At 36.3% G+C, this 19,251-nt stretch overlaps 4 protein-coding genes across 7 annotated transcripts in view; 3 read left to right on the top strand and 1 right to left on the bottom strand.

Moving 5' to 3' along the window:
- Ack-like (activated Cdc42 kinase-like) overlaps window positions 1-13,905 on the bottom strand; it is a 28,709-nt gene extending 14,804 nt beyond the window's left edge. For 3 of the 4 annotated variants that reach the window (XR_016376761.1, XM_089859465.1, XM_089859498.1), the window contains exon 1: window positions 13,609-13,904. The gene's annotated coding sequence lies outside the window, so the exon portion shown is untranslated. Of the gene's footprint in view, window positions 1-13,608 lie in introns of all 4 variants that reach the window. The other variant, XM_089859489.1, reaches the window with a different exon arrangement.
- Window positions 13,906-14,329: 424 nt separating this feature from the next.
- On the top strand, window positions 14,330-15,863 carry Icmt (isoprenylcysteine carboxylmethyltransferase ste14). Its single transcript, XM_089859642.1, has 4 exons — window positions 14,330-14,777; window positions 14,843-15,104; window positions 15,182-15,399; window positions 15,463-15,863. Exons 1-4 carry the CDS (start codon window positions 14,574-14,576, stop codon window positions 15,643-15,645), a joined length of 867 nt encoding a protein of 288 aa, XP_089715768.1. The 5' UTR covers window positions 14,330-14,573; the 3' UTR covers window positions 15,646-15,863.
- A 630-nt stretch (window positions 15,864-16,493) lies between these two features.
- Window positions 16,494-17,628, top strand: LOC149710139 (cytidine deaminase-like). Its single transcript, XM_089859711.1, has 5 exons — window positions 16,494-16,870; window positions 16,936-17,058; window positions 17,130-17,244; window positions 17,371-17,425; window positions 17,488-17,628. The coding sequence occupies exons 1-5, from the start codon at window positions 16,855-16,857 to the stop codon at window positions 17,596-17,598; spliced, it is 420 nt and encodes a 139-aa protein (XP_089715837.1). The 5' UTR covers window positions 16,494-16,854; the 3' UTR covers window positions 17,599-17,628.
- A 145-nt stretch (window positions 17,629-17,773) lies between these two features.
- Window positions 17,774-19,245, top strand: LOC149710138 (cytidine deaminase-like). Its single transcript, XM_089859713.1, has 5 exons — window positions 17,774-18,079; window positions 18,305-18,418; window positions 18,489-18,603; window positions 18,687-18,741; window positions 19,103-19,245. The coding sequence occupies exons 1-5, from the start codon at window positions 18,058-18,060 to the stop codon at window positions 19,196-19,198; spliced, it is 402 nt and encodes a 133-aa protein (XP_089715839.1). The 5' UTR covers window positions 17,774-18,057; the 3' UTR covers window positions 19,199-19,245.
- Window positions 19,246-19,251: the final 6 nt, after the last annotated feature.

The following is a 19,251-nucleotide window of genomic DNA, read 5'->3' as shown; positions in this document are numbered from 1 at the left end:
GTCTTTTATTGATTGATCAATATTTCAATTAACGGCCATAAATTACAATTAATAAAATGAGAGTGACTCAATCTTAATGTTTAGGGAAATTTCACGGAGAAAAGTAAATAAACCTTGCAAATTAAGAAACTAGATCAAGATATGAAACTTAATGCTACCATAAGTTTATAAGATATGTTCCTAAGTATGACACTACCTTTACTTTGTAATGCTAGACACTTTACACAGGGTTTGTACGAAATTTTTACATTGAAAATCCCTGACATTTCCAGGTTATCCCTGACCAAATTTTGGAAATATCCCTGACTATTTTAAGGTGTTTACAAGAGCCCACTTCATCACACCTGTCTCATATTTAGTATTGCTCGAAGCATAGCTTAATATACCAAACGAAATCCCTGACATATCCCTGACCTTTTAGTAAAATGTTTCAAATCCCTGACTTTTCCCCCTATTTTCCATATCCCTGACTTATCCAGGTTTTCCAGGTTATCCAGCTTCCGTACGAACCCTGTTACAGCTCGAGCTAGTTCAAGCGACAATTGACTACACTCAGTTAAATTTCAGTCCATCTCCCGATTTAAAGGTGGAATTCATAAACGTCGGACGCAACGCAATTTAGTACAGGCAAAGGCAGGGCTTCAAGCGCAAACTTCCGCCTTTTGCGCACGACGTCCTGCCTTTGCCTGTACTAAATTGCGTTGCGTCCGACGTTTATGAATTCCACCTTTAGTCTGCATTACTAAGCCTTTGACAGCGACTCACCAGGCGTCACTTTACTAGAATCTATGACCTACGTCACTTCATGACAAGCTACAGTTCGTAACCAGTTTACAAACTTAAGAAACATATCTTATGAACTTATGGTACTATGGAACTAAATTCAAGCAAAAGCAAATAATCCACGATTAAATTAACAATTTAATGTAAACAAATTAAGCATTCCAATACTAAATAAGGTATTTTGGACTTTCAAAATACTAATGAAATAATGATAAATATAGACTCAACCTTGAAGAAATATAATTTAAATTTTAACATTTTTTCTCTTTAAAACACATTAAAACTAAACTCATTATTTTTAGTGAATGCATAATTAACTTTCAAGAATCAAGACATTTCCAAACCAATTCCAAAGTTACTTAAGAGTGGTAATACTGGTACGAAAACGTTCCCTAACCTTTGGTAATAGTGTAAACTTGAAAAGTAACTTTAAATTAATGGATGGGAAAGGGTCCTAAATCAATTCCTTTGTTTTAGAAATTATCAAAAATAACCCTTTGAAAAAAAAAAGAGCTTTCTACTTTTCATCCGTGGTTTTGTTTCAACTGATTAGCGTCAATGATAAAAAAGAAAGAGTTGCCATTATTTTTTTATCCTCTCATTTTGTCCCCAAAGTTACTGGACCGTAAATTAGATTTAAAAATAATTTAGAGTCAGACTTAAAATAATTGCACCCTCCTTTTTAAAAAACAAAAAAACACAGCTACGAATTTCATTCGGTTTCTAAAGGTTACGCTTTGCTGAGTTCGTCACATCTTGCGAGCGATAATTTAAATATAGGTGTGTATACATATATATAAGATTCCCAATATTTGAATAACTTTGCATAAATTAAACCTAACATAATTTTAGCAGCCCAACTTTAATAAAACCATGACAATTTGGATATAAGCCAACTTACGGACGGTGTATGGGGATGCAAATAAGCGAGTGGTAACATTTTGAATTTGAATTTGAATAGACCATTCCGATGTAACCATAAGTTTATAAGATATGTTCCATCCATAAGTATGACACTACCTATACTTCGTAATGCTAGAGACTTACAGCTCGGGCTAGTTCGAGAACGACAAGCGAGAATGGACAACACTCGGTCAAGAAGTGATATCTAGTATATTAGGGAGAATCAGAAGGTATAAATTCGCCACATTTCCAGCTTTATCTCCAGTCCAAACGTATAGTAGGTCCGGAGTTAATCCCAGCCTCTAAATTACAACCAGCATCTCATTGGTTCTTGAAAACTCACGTCAGCGCGACGCGAATGACGAAAATTACGTATTTTCCGACTGAGGCGAGACGAAATAGCCCGGCCTCCTTTTACGTCCCCCCTTGTATTTTGAAAGGGGGGACTGGGACTACGGCGCGCGAATTCTTAGGCATCTTAAACCCTCTCCCTAATAAACTAGATATCACTTCTTGGTACTATATAATGTCGATAGTTGTTACTACCTAAAGCATTCTCCCTCCATTTCCGGTTACGAAGTCACAACTAAATCAGAAGTCCAACCAATCAAAGACAACCGGAAACGAAAGAAGAAGAACACAGTATTTTCCACACGTTCCATACAAAACGTGACACAAAATAATTACCTTCTTCTTATAGTTCGAATGCATTTAAGTTTATCATCATCCCTTGAAAAATTATTTTCAAGTACAGGTACCCCCAAAAAATTGGTGCATTAAAAGGGGCCAGAAGACGATTATAATACTTCATTACTCATTAATAACAAGACCATTTCCTTTCTTTGTCTAGATCATTATTTAATTAATGAATGAAGGGGGATTATTGGGGCCAACTCATTTTGTTCAAAAATTCATCCGTCGTTTTAATTTTTTTGAAAGTTTTTGACCTTGACTAAACTAAGAATCTACTAATTATATCAAAAAACGATTCGGAACACGCAATTAAGGAACCGCTAGCTACAATTAAAACATTAAAACAAGCCCCAAAGGCTAAAAAGTAATTTCATATTTCGGTAAGGTTCTCATATTCTTGCTTTTACCAAGCACTTTATACCGATACGGTTTTCTCAAGGATTTTAAAAGAAATTGAAGCTTTAGAATATTTTTTCTTATTTTTTTTATGTCGCGAGGTATATTTTTATTTTATTTTCTCTAAAATAAAATTTATGGACGTTCCGAGAGGTTTTATTTCTCAAGGAATTTGATACGGGTGGACCTATTTTAAGTTCAATGGAGCGCTGTTTTTAGGGAGATCAAAATTTCGGAATTGATATTCGAACCCCGTTCAAAAACACTCGTACTACTACGATGGTACTACTACTACTACTACCAACAAGAATGCGTTATAATACCAACAAGAGTATTCTAACTTTATAGCTTAAACTATGTTGTAATACACCAGGACTATATTATACAGCCATAAGTTTATAAGATATGTGCTTTCATAAGTTTGTCACTGGTTACAAACTGGAGTTTGTCATGAAGTGACTTAGGTCATAGATTCGAGGTAAAGCGACCCCTGGTGAGAGGCTGTCAAAGGCTTAGTAATGCAGACTAAATGGGAAGATGGACTGCAATTTGACCGAGTGTAGTCAATTGTCGCTTGTCGTTCTCATTGTGTAGAAAGTTTCTCAGCGTATCTAGTCGGATTTTGTGGGAGGAGCTAGACTAATCATAACGTATGACGAATTTAACATCGCGAATAATCCATCTCACTGCCTATTTGCACCTTGCGCGCGCGCCTGACCTCTCGATGCTACCAACCAATGAAATCACCGTTAGAAAGACGTCAGAGGCATTCGAAGGCTAATGCCAATCAGCGAGAAACGCGCCTAAACCTTTTACGTTTCTCGACGTCATAAATTTTATAAAATTAAATATTTCAAAATATAAGACACTATCATTAAAATTTAACAATAAGCAAATGCACAACAATTAAAAAGAAATTACTTCCCCAAGTTATCGATTTTCAAGCCAATAAATGTTTCACCTTTACTAAAATAATACTGTTCATTATTCAGGGTAAAACTTAAGTTATTCATTATACTACTAACTATGTCCTGGTTGATATTTTATACTGCCATGCCAAAAACAAGAACATATGGGGTTAGGTTTTTCGGGATGTCAAGTACCATCGTAACCTTGAAGCGTTACGAAGGGCGAGGAGAGTCTCTCCAAATCCTTGATGGCAATCCTGGGTCGAATATGACTGGCTAAAGATATATGGTATGGGGAGCCGTCAAATTATTCGTGTAAAAAGCGAGGGAGAGGTTCCTCTTTTGATGCAGTTGATAACCTACTTAGACAAAAACCGTCCCCAAAAATAGACAAAGCGTTTCCAAGAGGCCCCACCAATATATACATAATAACAGACAAGATTTATCAATGAGAGAGCCGTCTTCAAATGCTTTTATGTAAGACATACCGAGGGGACAGACACTCTGGTATCCTGCCCTTAAAGCAAAGGGCGGCTCCGTTGGTGCCCCTTAAAGATGGCTTTTCTACTACACAGTGGCTAAGCTTGGTAAAGGCTAGTTAAGCCAAAGGCAGGAACCAATGGGACCTAGTGCATTAGGTCTGATTGGTTCCGGCCTTTGGCAAGGTAAAATTCGTGTGCAGAAGATTAGCCAGCATGCTAGGGGTGATAATGGCCATTAACCAATCTTTATATTTCTCATTCTATACACAGTTTTCAGACTAGGAGGATTGATACCATTTACACCAGGAGGCGAGGCTTCTTGGTGATGCATGCACTTTGTTCGCCAAGTAGCCTGGCCTCCTGGTGTAAATGGTATCAAACATCCTAGTCTGAAAAGTATGTATTAAACATCACCGACTTTATTATCGACCTTGGTAAACATTTTGTTATTTTCTATTTCACTTTTGATGACACATGGTCTGTTTTGAAACATGTGAGGACTCAAAATGAACAAAATATAGTCGCTAGATAAAGGTCGAGATCTAACGAAAATAGTTCTAGGTTAGGGGTTTCCCAAAGTTTTTTTTTTTCAAGTTTCGATCCAATCACATCTATATGATACATCTTTCCATGTCAACAATTTTCTTTTTTTTTTGGATTTTAGGGAATTTTATTTTGAACAATTTCTAATTTTCTATATTTAGCTTCGCCCTCTCTATACGGCCAAAATTTTTTGGTGAAAATATGATTTTATGGATTGTGTTAATAAACAAGGTATAGACATGACTCTTTAAGTTGACGAGTGAGATTATTTGAAAAACAATGACTTAAGAATTACCACGAATCGTACATTTTTTTAGGTAATATATTATGTAAATACTGTCGACGATTTTGTGACTCGAAATTTGAAAGATTATCTGAAATTGTTGCGACACTGCGTTTGGGAAAGCTGAGATAGAATCATAAGATTATAAGATATGCTCCATAAGTGTGACACTACCTATACTTCGTAATGCTAGAGACTTACATCTCGAGCTAGTTAGAGAACGACGCAAGAATTGACTACACTCGGTTAAATTGCAGTCCAACTTCCTATTTAGTCTGCCCATAATAAGCCTTTGACAGCGCCTCACCAGGCGTCGCTTTACCAGAATCTATGACCTACGTCACTTCATGACAAGCTCTCAGTAACCACTGACAAACTTATGGAACATATCTTATCAACTTATGATAGAATGCATTCTTCATCTAGCGCGCGACCCTAATGGAAAGTACTTTATAAAATAGGCTATTCATATTTAAAATTGTGTTTGAAAGCGCACTCTAATCCCATTTTATTCCAAAATCTTAAAAGCTTTTTTCAAGAAAATAGAACCTTTTCAAGGGTGGGAAGGAGTGCGGTGTAGTTACCATTTTCTTCGGTATGTGGTCAACAAAGACATTGACTAGGGCTTAGATTACCAGTCCACCAAAAACCCTATTGTTTGAAACCATATCTAAGGTCTTTGAAGAAATAACCTATTCATACCAACAAAATTTAATTTGAAAGTGCACTCTAATCCTATTAACATTTTAATCCAAAAACTTAGAAAGCTTTTCACGAGAAAATTTATTACAGAAAACAATTTTAAATAACGAAAAAAAATGTCATGCCACCTTTTAGACCTAAATATTAGTACATAGTACCAAAACATCCGGTTCAAAGTTTTAAAACGCGGGTGTGAGATATATTAGGAACCATCCCAAACCAAAATTAGCACCGGGATTTATAACGTAAACGAAAATAATAATAAAAAAAATGTGCGCGCAGTCTCTACTTTTTAAAAACATTTACACCTACGTAACCATCGGGAGTGAGAGAGGCGAGATTCTAAAAATGGATCTCAAACTTATCTCAACACACAAGAAAATTATATAATAGCAGAAGTGGATAATAGAAGAAGGATGTCACTCTGTTTCCTCTTAATACTTTAGTTATGTATAACATGATTCTTCCCAGCCGAGGGAGCCCCTTTTTGTTTGCTCTCCCTGGCCGCTCATCAAACTTTAGATGGACATCGCACCGTGCTAGGGTGAATTCTATAATTGTTTTCAGTACTAAATCCTCAGAAATCAACCTGCACAAACTTTGATTGTCTTGACGTGGGGCAAAAATACACAAGCGCATGCATGCGCCTTGGCAAATAGTTAAGCAGCGCTAAAGGTTAGTCCACACTATGGCTTTTTTTCGCGTCGCAAGCTACGTAACGCTCGCGCGCGCGGTACGTCGCTTCGCACGGATCGTTTACACTATAGAAATTCGCTAAGGTATACGCCATCGTTTTGACAAACTTCGCAGCATATCCGAGAGCTTCATTGGCTGAATATTATATCCGGGTTAACTTTAGACCTTAATAAATAATCAAAGGGGGTTAGTCAACAATATTGAACATATAGGGAATCATCATAAAGCTCTTTATATCACTGAAGTTTTGGAATTAAATGATGGTAATTACCAACTCTTTCTCTCTGCAAAAACTTCGCGAACCCATATCCTTCTTCTCGTGAAATTTCTATTAATTTCTATTTTTATTTTTATTAATAAAAACGAAAATAGTTGTTGATTTCCACTCGTTTACGAGAAACACTAGGCCTATTAACTGGAGACATATTTGTTTTCGTGAAAATATCTCGAATACACGGCGTCTGCGCCAACCAGGAGACCTCTGATTGGCTGCGAGGCTGCAATCCTTGCGAAAATCTTTGACACGCCAAAGATTTTCGCGAGGTTTGCAAGACCTTGCGAGCATGGCTTTGGCGCGAATTTCAGTAGTGTAAACGATCCGAGCGAAGTGACGTACCGCGCGCGCGAGCGTTACGTAGCTTGCGACGCGAAAAAAAGTCATAGTGTGGACGGACCTTTATAGAGTAATGATGAGGGAATTATTTATCGCCTATATGATTCAGTTCAGTAACCTTGCTATAATAAATGTTGGGAAGAATAATGCTACAAATAACGCCGCTTTGTGGCAGTCACACTTCTTTCGAAGAGAAGTATTATATACTTCTGTTAATAGTTCTTCTCCATTAACCAAACTTCTCTGTAATAGAGAAAGATGGCCTCTCGAAATGTATAACATTTTTCAATGAGAGATACTAACAGAAGTGAAAGGCAGTGTAGGGAGATGATCAAAGATATGTAAAAACCAAATGAGACGAAAAAAGACTGGTTTTTGAAGTGAGAAAACGAAATTACACAACATGACTGTTAATTAAAGGGATAGTGTAGGAGGGCGCTGTGTGTTGGTTTCTCTAGAAGTAAATAGTAAAATGGTCTGTAGTCGAGCACTCAAAAGGATCAACAAATCTTTCCCCATCAGAAAGCAACACCCGTATGACGTCATGACATAGTCAAAATGGAGGATTGACTGAGTCTATTCCATTTTCAAATAACGAAACTAACTTCCACATTTAAATTTATCAAAACATTACAGTAGTCGAAAATAAACTCAGCCACCATCCCTTTTTAATGTTAGTTGACAATATTATAATACCTGGAATCAATTACACTAATTATAATTTCAATTATTCTTAATTGAAGCCACCCTATAGTTAGTACTAAAGTTTGAATTCCAGAAAATGACAAGTTAGGAATTGGCGTAATTAGTCAAAAATTCATTCCGACGCCAATTAAGGGGCAAAAATTGTATACTAGAATCCTTGCTTAGTAATAATTGGCTAAAAAAAGGGTGTAGTGGCCCCCTTCCTTGGAAAACTATCACACAAGTAGACCCAATAACAAGAGTTAATGACATTCCTTCCAAGGAAAGATGGGGTGAATTTCTAGTACAAGATACGAAAGACTCGTAAATTTTGCTAATTTCCAACGGGAAACTGGTTAATTTTCACAAGAAACTGGGAGCTTCAAATACTTTTACAAATTTGAGGAAATGGCAAATGACTTTTGCGAAATGCAATAGATTAAGTTATTATCTCTGAAGAGCATCTACCAGGTTTCAAATTGAAAATAAATTGGGGAGTCTGGATTGGAAAGGCCATCAATTTTCTTATCGATTTATAAGCCTGCCTACATTGATTAAATTTTAACATTGGCAAATTGTACAATAAAACATGGCGAAATGGTCCAAAAAAATGTTATCAATTATTTGTATCAGGGATAGATTTAATTTTAGAAGTGGGAATGGAGAATAGAGTAATGTGGGCACGTGTCAAAGTCCCGGACCCCCCTTCCACGGAACGGGACGGAGGGGTATGAAAGAAGAGGCGGGTCATAGCGACAGAGGTAAAAAGGAAGAATTACGTATTTTTCGCCGTCCCCGTCAGCAACGTCATCAAAACGTAGCTCTATACTGGGCTATGAGTCGGACTGAAGTAAATACTAACCGTTCTCCATTCCTACTTATAAAATTCAATCTATCCCCGTTTGTATTTCTATTTCCAGTTCTTTTAAACTATGACTTTTTAATTATTATATGACTAATTAACATCAACTTTCCAGAAGCATTTAGACGAAAAATTAAGCAATTAAAGGTGGTTGAGGAACGTATACTGCTATGTATCCGTTTTCTCTATTTATCTAGGCAGCATCTTTTGTGGGGAGAGCTAGAGTAATCATTATCAATGAAGAATTTTAAGTAGCGAATAATCTATTTGCATTTTTTAGGCGCGTAGGTTTAGGACCCCGCTTATGTTATCAACCAATGAAAATCCCCGTTAGAAATACGTCAGAATTATGAGCGGTAAACGGACAGTAAGTACTCGAGCCAAACCCACAAACCCAGCATAGAAATTAACATGAGATATATGGGTCGCAAAATTATTCCAATTAGTTGTATGTATTCCTGGGTTCAACAAAGAATAACAGGATAACTTATACTTCAGAGTTACTGTAACTCACTCTAACACAGGTAGCAATTAAGAAAAGCTTTTTTAACGGCCGTTTTGAAGTGTATGGATACGTATTTATTTATTTTTTAAGACTGGGGATTGCTTTAAAACAGAGAACTATTTTAAATAGAGTCTCGAGTCGGTTGCAGCTATAAATTTACTTTAAAACCAATAAAACTTCAAAAAGGTTAAATAAACTAGAAAAAAAAAGCCAACTTGTTAGCATGTGAAATATTGACAAGTCTTATATAAACAACTTCACTCGTATATATATATATAAACGACAAAGCTCTTTTTAAAGAGTAAAGATAAACTGCTAAAATAATATACTAAAAACAAAGGGTACCTATTGTGTAAATAGAGTTACTGGTTTTGAATTTGAACGAATTGATTGGAAACGCTTTTCTGTAAACTGTTATTACTATACAGGGTGTTTCAGAGAGGTCTGTATAATAAATTATGAAAGGTGTTCTTGGTCGATTTTGAGTTGAAAATGTTATGTATGATATTTTGCTTTTCTAAAGGCCACCGGTTTCAAGTTATGATTAGAGTGTTTTAGGAATGATCCCTTAATTAAATTAGCATTGTGCTACTAATTAATTAAACACTAATTGCAACTCGTAAAAGGTGGTCTAACCAAAAAGGGACAGCCACTGGTAAAACAAAATGAAATCTGTAATATAATTAAAAATGTCTTAAACTGACACGTTTTTAAGTTTTAAGCGAAGTGAAATTAAGAAAATTACGTGACTCTTTTTCCGATTTTCAACAGAATAAAAAGTTATTTCGGACTAAATTTACAGATAATTTAGTTTAGAGTGACGAATTTTCGTTATTCATTTATTCTAGATATCTTGCCTTCACAATAACTACTAAATAAATGCAGTTTTTCTGCAATTTTTGGAAAATAGGGCGATTTAAGGACCAAATACCGATTTTAGGGTAAATTAAGGACCTTTCAGGAAAATAGGGACCTGGTAGGAGCCTTGTTTAGGGCAAAATGTCATAGAAATTACATTTTAGACTCAAAACCGATTTCCCATAGAAATTCCCCACTGTACCACGCTTTTTTGCAACACACTGTACAGTAAATTAAGAAGGCCTTTGAACTTCAATCCAAATTTTTCTTGGTAAGAGAAACAGTACAGATTTCGCAGCAGTGATTAGGAAATATATTTTGGCTGTAAATACACAAGCTGGCGTTTTTAAGTACCACTCTACACGTACTCTCGTGTACTTGAAAAATAGTACAACAAATTCTATTCATTTCGAGTGTACTTAAGCGTACTATAGTCTAGAATCAAAGTTGAATGATTATTACAGGAATGGCTTAAATTCGTACAAGTATTTTTCTCTTTAAACAGTTTAGGGTTACGCCAAGATCAATGACATTTTTGAGGGGTAAACTTTTTGAGTTCAAAAACAGCTGAAATAAGAGGATGTTGTTTGTAATAAATTTTAGAATCATTCGTTTGTTCATAAACATACCCTGTTTATGGTATTATACTATTATTATTATTATTATCATAAGTTTATAATATATGTTCCATAAGTATGACACTTCCTATACTTCGTAATGTTATAGACAGCTCGAGCTAGTTCGAGAACGACAAGTCCTACACTCGGTGGTTAATTTTGCAGTAAATCTTCCTATTTAGTCTGCATTACTAAGCCTTTGAAACCGCCTCACCAGGTGTCGCTTTACCTCGAATCTATGACCTACGTCACTTCATGACAAGCTCTCAGCAAGAAGTGATATCTAGTTTATTAGGGAGAAGGTACAAGATGCCTAAATATTCGCGCGCCATAGTCCCAGTCCCCCTTTCAAAATACAAGGGGGACGTAAAAGGAGGCCGGGCTATTTCGCCTCTCCTCAGTCGGAAAATACGTAAATTTCGTCATTCGCGTCGCGCTGACGTGAGTTTTCAAGAACCAATGAGATGCTGGTTGTAATTTAGAGGCGGCAGGGATTAACTCCGGACCTACTATACGTTTGGACTGGAGATAAAGCTGGAAATGTGGCGAATTTATACCGTCTCCCTAATAAACTAGATATCACTTATCACTTCTTGCTCTCAGTAACCTGTGACAAACTTATGGAACATATCTATGAACTTATACCATCACTAATAAAAAGTAAAATTTGCCTGAAGATTTCCCAATACATGGCTTCTTAACCCGATAAAAACATTAAGAATTCGGGGCAAAAGTAAGAAAAAAAAACTCGATCGCGAAGCTGGATGAATTTAGAAGTGAACTAAACACTTTGCCTTTAAAAGTTCAGAGTACATTTGGGGTTGTTTTTTCTTTTTTTAGCTAAGCCTTAAAATAGGAAATTTGATGAAAGAATTTGTTGGTGAGGCAGGAGTTACGCTTGTTAACTCAAATAAGTCACGAACGAGAAAAATTCCATCACCGTGAGAAAGACAATAGGGGCCTCTCCCCCCCAACCCCTCTCCCTCCTCCTTTTATAACGCTCGAATAGGCAATAGTGCACCTTAAAATAGGATATTTTGGAGGCCACAACCTTTAGAGTCCCCCTCCCCCCAAACACGTAGCTATTAACATTTTAAAAGTTACGCCGCCGCGACAATCTCCAGTCACGCGTAACAAGAGATACAATCGAACAATAAGCCACACAATAACACCGCCGCCGTGGTTATTTTAGGGAGTGAGCATTAGCCGCATTTTGTTGCGTTTCCTACTATACCCTTTAAAAAAAAGGGGGCGGGGTCGTAGTGTCGTCTGCTTGATACAGGGTTACGAACTTACGAAGGAGTATTCATTGGGTATGTGGATCCAAAGACATTAGATTGAGCTTCAACGTTGCAAGTCCTTTTGTTTGAAGTCATATCTAATGTATTTGTTGTCCAATTACAGGATGTTTCTTTGTGGTCAAACACTAGGTTTTATTTTACTGGGCCCCGACTTTTTACTTCAAGCATAAGTTTATAAGATATGTTCACCATAAGTTTGTCACTGGTTAGAAACTGTAGCTTGTCATGAAGTGACGTAGGTCATAGATTCTGGTAAAGCGACGCCTGTGAGTGTGGCGCTGTTAATGGCTTAGTACAGACTAAATTGGAAGATGGACTGCAAAACTAACCGAGTGTGTAGCCATTCAATTCTCGCTTGTCGTTCTCGAACTAGCTCGCGCTGCAAGTCTCTAGCATTAAGAAGTATAGGTAGTGTTATACTTATATGGAACATAACTTATAAACTTATGCTTCAAGCTATAAACGTCTGATAAAGTTACCTCTTAATTAAGATAAAAATTTATCAAAATATATAATAAACAACATCTCAGACTGATAATCTTATTTCCCATCCCATGATTCGGTTCACGGAAAAACAAGGAAATAAAAGTTTTAAAATAATATAATATTCATAATATATCCTTGTCGAAACCAATAATCACAGAAACTTAATTTGAATAAAGTTTCTATTAAATCAGGGTCACAGACAACTTTCCCCAACCACTAAACAAGCCAATTACATCGCGTGACAACATGACAAAGCTTGGCATTGATATTTTTTTTAATGTTAGAAATAACTGAAAACAATTATAGACTGTTCGATTTGGTTGATAAACAAGCTGATACTATACAGCAGGTTTTGGCATTCAAGTATTAGAGGGGTTTAAATATTTAAAAAAATCCGGCTTCTGCAAGTTCTGCTACATCGTTTTATTGCCCCAGGGGTTTATATGAAAAATATATTTGAAGATTTCAAGATTATCATCATCTGGAAATAATTTGGGGGATAGGGGCCAAAACTTGACTGGAGTTTTTTTTTTATCTCCAAAAGTTAAAGATCTGGAAACTATTAAAGTTAAATGATAAGCTATCCCCTACGGGAATTATTTTTAGGGAATGTGTTAAAAATGTTAAGCTAAGCCTATTTCTCTCTATTGCTACCTCCTTTAGTCCATAGGTTCAAAACGTTATGGTTGGGATTCAAAACACATTCAACCTTTTTGAAAAAGTAGATAAGCTTCATCATTCAGTCAAAACCACACACGTGACTGATGTTAGCTAATAATAGTTATGTTTACCACTTCAATGCATTTGACAGTAGCTCATGGCCATATTTATAAGTCTACCGTGCATTTGGTAATATAATCAATTAAAAAACAATTCATTGCCAAGAAATATACTGCTGTCAAATATTTTAAATTCTTTCATGTCATACAAGAGTTGCTTAATCGTGATTTATATGACTGGTGGGATTTGAGATTGCAAGAAGGGGCGCTGTTCACTAAATTACAGTCATTAGACTTTGGGTCAACGGGTCGCCATACAACAGTGATTGCTCAAAAGTTAAACTTCCATCCCATCAAAAAAGGATCAGTAACATTTACCAATCACACATTATTAAAAATTATGGTTGTGGCAATATATTATGTTCAGTTGATTCTGTTTATTCTAAGCCTGCACGCAATAAGGCATGCCAAAGAACTCAAAAAACACAAAAACTTGTAAGCTAAAATTTCAACTCCGTATCTAAGCCTTGGCTTGTGAAATTGGCGGTTGCGAATAAATAGATTAAAAACTTACATTTTTGAGTCTTTGTTGGATAACGTTTTGTCGAATTCTTTTCAATACACAGATATACTCGTTTCTAAACAAAAAGCTAACACAAGGGCTGACAAAATTAACTGGATTTCATTTAACGTTTCCCCGAGTCTGCGGTGAACCCTATCAACTATACAATGTTTCGGTATTCCCCCAGATGCGAGCGACTGTCTATGGTCTATTCGAAATACATGACTGAAGCGAAATTTCGCCTCATTTCTTACCGAGTTAATACCATCCGAGTTGAGAACCGACCCTCAATATATAACCGAGTAAACGTTACAAATACAAAGCCACGTCCCTTGAAATTGCTCTTGACTCGGTCAAGTCTCTACTATTTCTGTCTACACTTCTGACCCCCCCCCTCCCTTGCTGCTTTCATAAAACCGTTGCCTACGTTATCAAGGCCTGTGCGCGCGCCGATTTTATTTTTCTTTGCCAATTTAAGTTGGCAAATTCTCTCACCTGAGGCGCTATTAGCTGGACCTAAATAATTTGAAATGTTCATTTTCTCGCGCTTAGTATTTTAAATACCCATTTTCGCGCGCGTTTCGGTCCAGCTATCAATGAAATCTCGCGGTAAAATAGGGAGAAAATAAGAAGTCGCGTTTCTTAAAAGTCGCCCGCCTTCGAAGCCACCACGCACAGGCCTTGATTAACGTAGGCAACGATAAAACCAAGGCGTTCACGATGATGTGCCGCCTTCTACTAGGCCTATTTGTCAAAAATATTTCCCAATTCGAAACGTGAGTTATGCATTGATTGTTTAGCGGGCTTTTGGACTCAATGTGAATTTTCCATTATGTTTAAATAATATAAATAAGAAAAAAATGTGAGAAATTACGTTTTCAACCTTGAATAAGTTTAAAATCATAAAGTCACCCATGACATTTAAGTTTTTCGTTAGATAATTATTAAGCCTTGGCTTTAAAAATTTATTTAACAAGATGACTTTATCAACAAATGGACGCATAAGTTTATATTGTTTCGTTGTTGGTTGTACCGTTTTAAGTTTGATATTATTGACCTTTTTTGGCCAAACTTGTACATACGTCATAGAAGACTATTGGCTTCATTTATTTACCATTTATTCATTATGCGGACAAGCCCTTTTGTACAGTATTTACAAAAAACGGGGCTATGCTTATAAAGTAAGCTCGACTATTGGCATATGGTTTGACCTACGTTAACCAGTTAAATGTTATATAATCAACAGATCGCTTGGAGAGCTTGTCTACTAGGTTCTGGATTTAGTTTAGGCTTCTTAACATGTTATTTGGCTCCACCTTCGTGGAAAATATTTGGAGTTTATCTAATGTTTTTAACGCTATTTCACTATTCCGAGTACTTAACCACAGCCTTCATAAATCCGCGTACATTAAGCATAGATTCATTTCTACTAAATCACAGTAAAGAGTATGGCATCGCGGCTGGTTTAAGTTTTACCGAGTATCTCCTCGAACAATGTTTCTTCCCTGGTAATACCGTAACATACACATCGATGTTCGTTCACCAATTTTAACATTTTTTACATTTCCTTCGATAAATCGATAAGAAATGAAGCAAATTCTATGGATCAGCGCCATTGGTGTAATTTTATGCACTGGAGGGGAAATTCTACGTAAAGCTGCCATGATTACCGCTGGTTCCAATTTTAATCACATTATTCAAAGTCATAGAGAAGAAGGGCATGTTCTAGTTACTCACGGAATTTACGCTTATACAAGACACCCTTCGTATGTTGGCTGGTTTTGGTGGTCTATAGGGACACAGGTACAACCTCCTTGACCTACCCTTGACCTACTAAAGTTCAACTGACCTATTCGTTCCCTATAGGTGATTCTTTGCAATCCAATTTGTTTGATGGGTTACGCTTTGGCTACTTGGAAGTTTTTTAAACATAGGGTTTTAGAAGAAGAAATTCTTTTGTTAAATTTCTTTGGTGAAGATTACGTTAATTATCAAAGAAAAGTGTGCACTGGTCTTCCTTTTATTTACGGCTATAGATTAGAACTGTAAAATTAGATATAAATTAAATAAAAGTCAACAAAAGAATAAACAAAAGAATAAACCTTATCTAGATCTGCTGTGTTATACGAATGAATCTATAGCCAGCCAAATTTCAATTTAAATAAATAAAAAATAATTAACTAAATCAAGAAAGAACCGCCTTGTTCTAATTTTATTTCAACTTTTTGTAAATAATTTTTTTAAATAAATTATTTCCCCAAATAAAATTCTTTTGCCTTTTTTTTTCTCCATAATTTGAACTTTAAGGTGAAAGTAAAATGTTTTCTCACAAGGAAGTTGATTAAAGTTCATCATTACATTTAGTTTTCGCGTCAAATATCTATAAAGGACATAAGTTCATAAGATATCTTCCATAAGTTTGTCACTGGTTACAAACTGGAGCTTGTCATGAAGTGACGTAGGTCATATATTCGAGGTAAAGCGACGCCTGGTGAGGCGCTGTCAAAGGCTTAGTACGGACTAAATAGGAATATGGACTGCAACACAGAGTTTAGCCAATCATAAGTTTTGTTCTATAAGTTTGTCACTAGTTACAAACTGGAGCTTGTCATGAAGTGACGTAGGTCATAGATTCGAGGTAAAGCGACGCCTGGTGACTGGGGCGCTGTCAAAGGCTTAGTAATACAGACTAAATAGGAAGATGGACTGCAAAACTAACCGAGTGTAGTCAATTCTCGTGTCGTTCTCTAACTAGTTCTCAGTTAAGTCTTTAGCATTACGAAGTATAGAGCTATATCAGTTGAAGGGGGGGAAACGTCACATTTGGGCCTGCCAAGTGCCAATAAACGGAGCCGTTTTTCACCCTCCCTCCGTGCGGGCCGCTGAAGAACTCTATGCTAAATTTCCCGCACAATATGGCGCCTAGGCGGGGACTGGCAAAACCCCGCCTCAAAAGCTCTCCTTTCCCCCCGAACGAATTGAAATAGCTCTATAGGTAGCGTCATACTTATGGAACACATCTTATAAACTTATGATAGCAAAACAAAACACACATAACCCTCATGATGTAAGCATTTCGCAACGAAAAGAATTTTGTCATCCCAACTTCACTCCCCAGAGTGAGTTTTCTACGTCAGCTATAATTCTGTTGTCAAGATTCATAACCTCTACATTTGAAAAGTCGCCAAAAAGTTGGTCCAAATATTATAAGATTTTCCCCAATAAGCTGTTATACTATTTGGCGAAAACTTTTAAATAATGTCGGATTCAAATGGTAAGATGATTAATCCTTACAGTCAATTAATTTTAAATAACAACACCTAAACTATATATCTACAGTTACGATTGATAAGCAAAAGCTTATCCAACTGAGCAAAGAAGTCATGAAAAACTCGTACTGCGTTTATAGTAATTTTCCGGTTGGAGTGGCCCTACTTTGTAGTGATGGTGCCATCTACACAGGTATATTTTACCGCCAAAAAAATAGGCTTAGCCATTTCAGACAAGGCTTAAATTTAAATTAATTGAATTAGGTGTTAATGTGGAGAACGCTTCCTATGGATTAGGCATTTGTGCTGAAAGGACTGCCGCCGTAAAAGCTGTTTCCGAAGGTCATAGAAAATTTATCGCAGTTGCCGTTTCAAGCTCGTAAGTAACTAGATCGTGTGATGTGATTGGCCTATTTTTTAAATTTGGCGGGAAATCGAGTTGCAACTTTTATAGTAACATTTCTGACTAAATTGGGATCGCTAATGGAGTCTGTCTGTTTAATAGGAAGTTGAACGATTATATTTATCCTTGTGGAGCTTGTCGACAGTTTTTATCCGAAGTAAATTAGGTCTTCAATTAACTTGATTACTGTTATAATAAGCATACTCATATTGTTTGCAGTTTGGTGGGGCGGAAATGAAGGTTTTAGCTTCTAAACCTGATGCTAGTTATACCGAAACTACATTAGGAGAGTTACTACCAAACTATTTTACTAGGGAACAACTTAAGTGACTTTCAATAAAAGTTTTGCTTTGTGGATGATTCATGGTTTCCTTTGATTATTTTTTTCATAATGCAAACAATTCTTACGCGATAATGACATGTCAAGCATATTTTTTTAAACGGATTTCCTTTTAATACTTAGCGATAGAGAGTTGTCATTTCATATTATCTACAATATTTAGGGATAGTTTTGACCAATACTACTTAGCAATGTGTCAAAACAGTATCGCCTATCAACTTATATGAATAAATAATTATATTAAATGCATTTTCGTCTCGCGGAATTTGAATTACCTGGATACTATCACCGTATCCTTAGTAATTGACCGCGTAACCAAGGCATGACATTAAAATGAGATATGACTACCTGTTTGAGAATAGGTATATATAGGCCCGAAAAACTGAATTTGAACAGTTCGAGTTTAGGATTCAAACTGCACGAAACTTCAGAGTAATATAGCCTTAATAATGGAAAGTAAACTAAACCTAGGTAAGTTTTAAATCTAAATGTTTTAAAGCGCAAAGCTCGGGTCACGTGGTTCGCCTACAAGTTCACTTTCCTTATGAACTCCAGTTTTGGCGGGATTTATGAGTGCACTTATAAATCCCGCCAAAACTTGCTTTGTAAGAAAAGTCAACTTGTAGGCGAACCACGTGACCCGCGCTTTGCTTTAACCAGCATTAACTTCTTAATAAATCTACGAATTTCAAAAAGACCCGGCAAATTTGATTGAGCTAAGCAAAGATGCCATGAAAAATACCTACTCTGGTTACAGCAAATTTCCTGTCGGGGCCGCATTGTTGTGCGAAGACGGTACTATTTATACCGGTAAATATTATATTTAACGGACCCTAAACGCGTTTATAACGCAATTAATCAGAAAACTGACCAATTTTAGGCACAAATGTTGAAAACGCATCATATGGCTTAACCATGTGCGCCGAACGCACGGCCGTTTTCAAAGCCGTGACAGAAGGAAACCGGAAATTCGTCGCCATAGCCATTTCCGCCAAGTAAGTTTTGGCGCCAAATTTGAAATGACTTAACAATTTCTTGCTTTATTTGCTAATTATGACTTTCTAATTAAATTTTAAAGAAATTTAGATGACTTTATATATCCTTGCGGACCTTGTCGTCAAGTTTTGGCTGAGGTAATATTTGTTATTACAATTTTTAAGCCTATTATTGCCCTTTCATTTTTAATGCCTTAAGCCTGAATGGATGACCAAGGCCTAATCCATTTTTGAACTTGTGTTCCCAAATGGATGACCAAGGCCTAATCCATTTATGAACTTGTGTTCCCAAATGGATGACCAAGGCCTAATCCATTTTTGAACTTGTGTTCCCAAATGGATGACCAAGGCCTAATCCATTTATGAACTTGTGTTCCCAAATGGATGACCAAGGCCTAATCCATTTTTGAACTTGTGTTCCCAAACGTTAGACCAATAAGAATCGAGTGTGTTTAGGCCTTAAACTAAAAAGTATGGACTTAATTTAAAATATTTTTAGTTTGGAAATATGGATTTGAAAGTCTACGCGTCAAAACCAGACTTATCATATCAGGAAAACACTTTATCGGAGTTGCTCCCTCACCATTTCCAATAATGAGGGACTAATTTTGAAATTTGAATTGGCTTCTTTTTTTTTTTTTACAAATT

The sequence above is a fragment of the Phalangium opilio genome, unplaced genomic scaffold (assembly GCF_054372755.1).
Source record: "Phalangium opilio isolate 3A_F unplaced genomic scaffold, DU_Popi_V2 ptg000011l_1, whole genome shotgun sequence".
Classification (NCBI taxonomy): domain Eukaryota; kingdom Metazoa; phylum Arthropoda; class Arachnida; order Opiliones; family Phalangiidae; genus Phalangium; species Phalangium opilio.
Note: the sequence above shows the minus strand (reverse complement) of the source record. Positions and strands in the feature narration are given on the sequence as shown.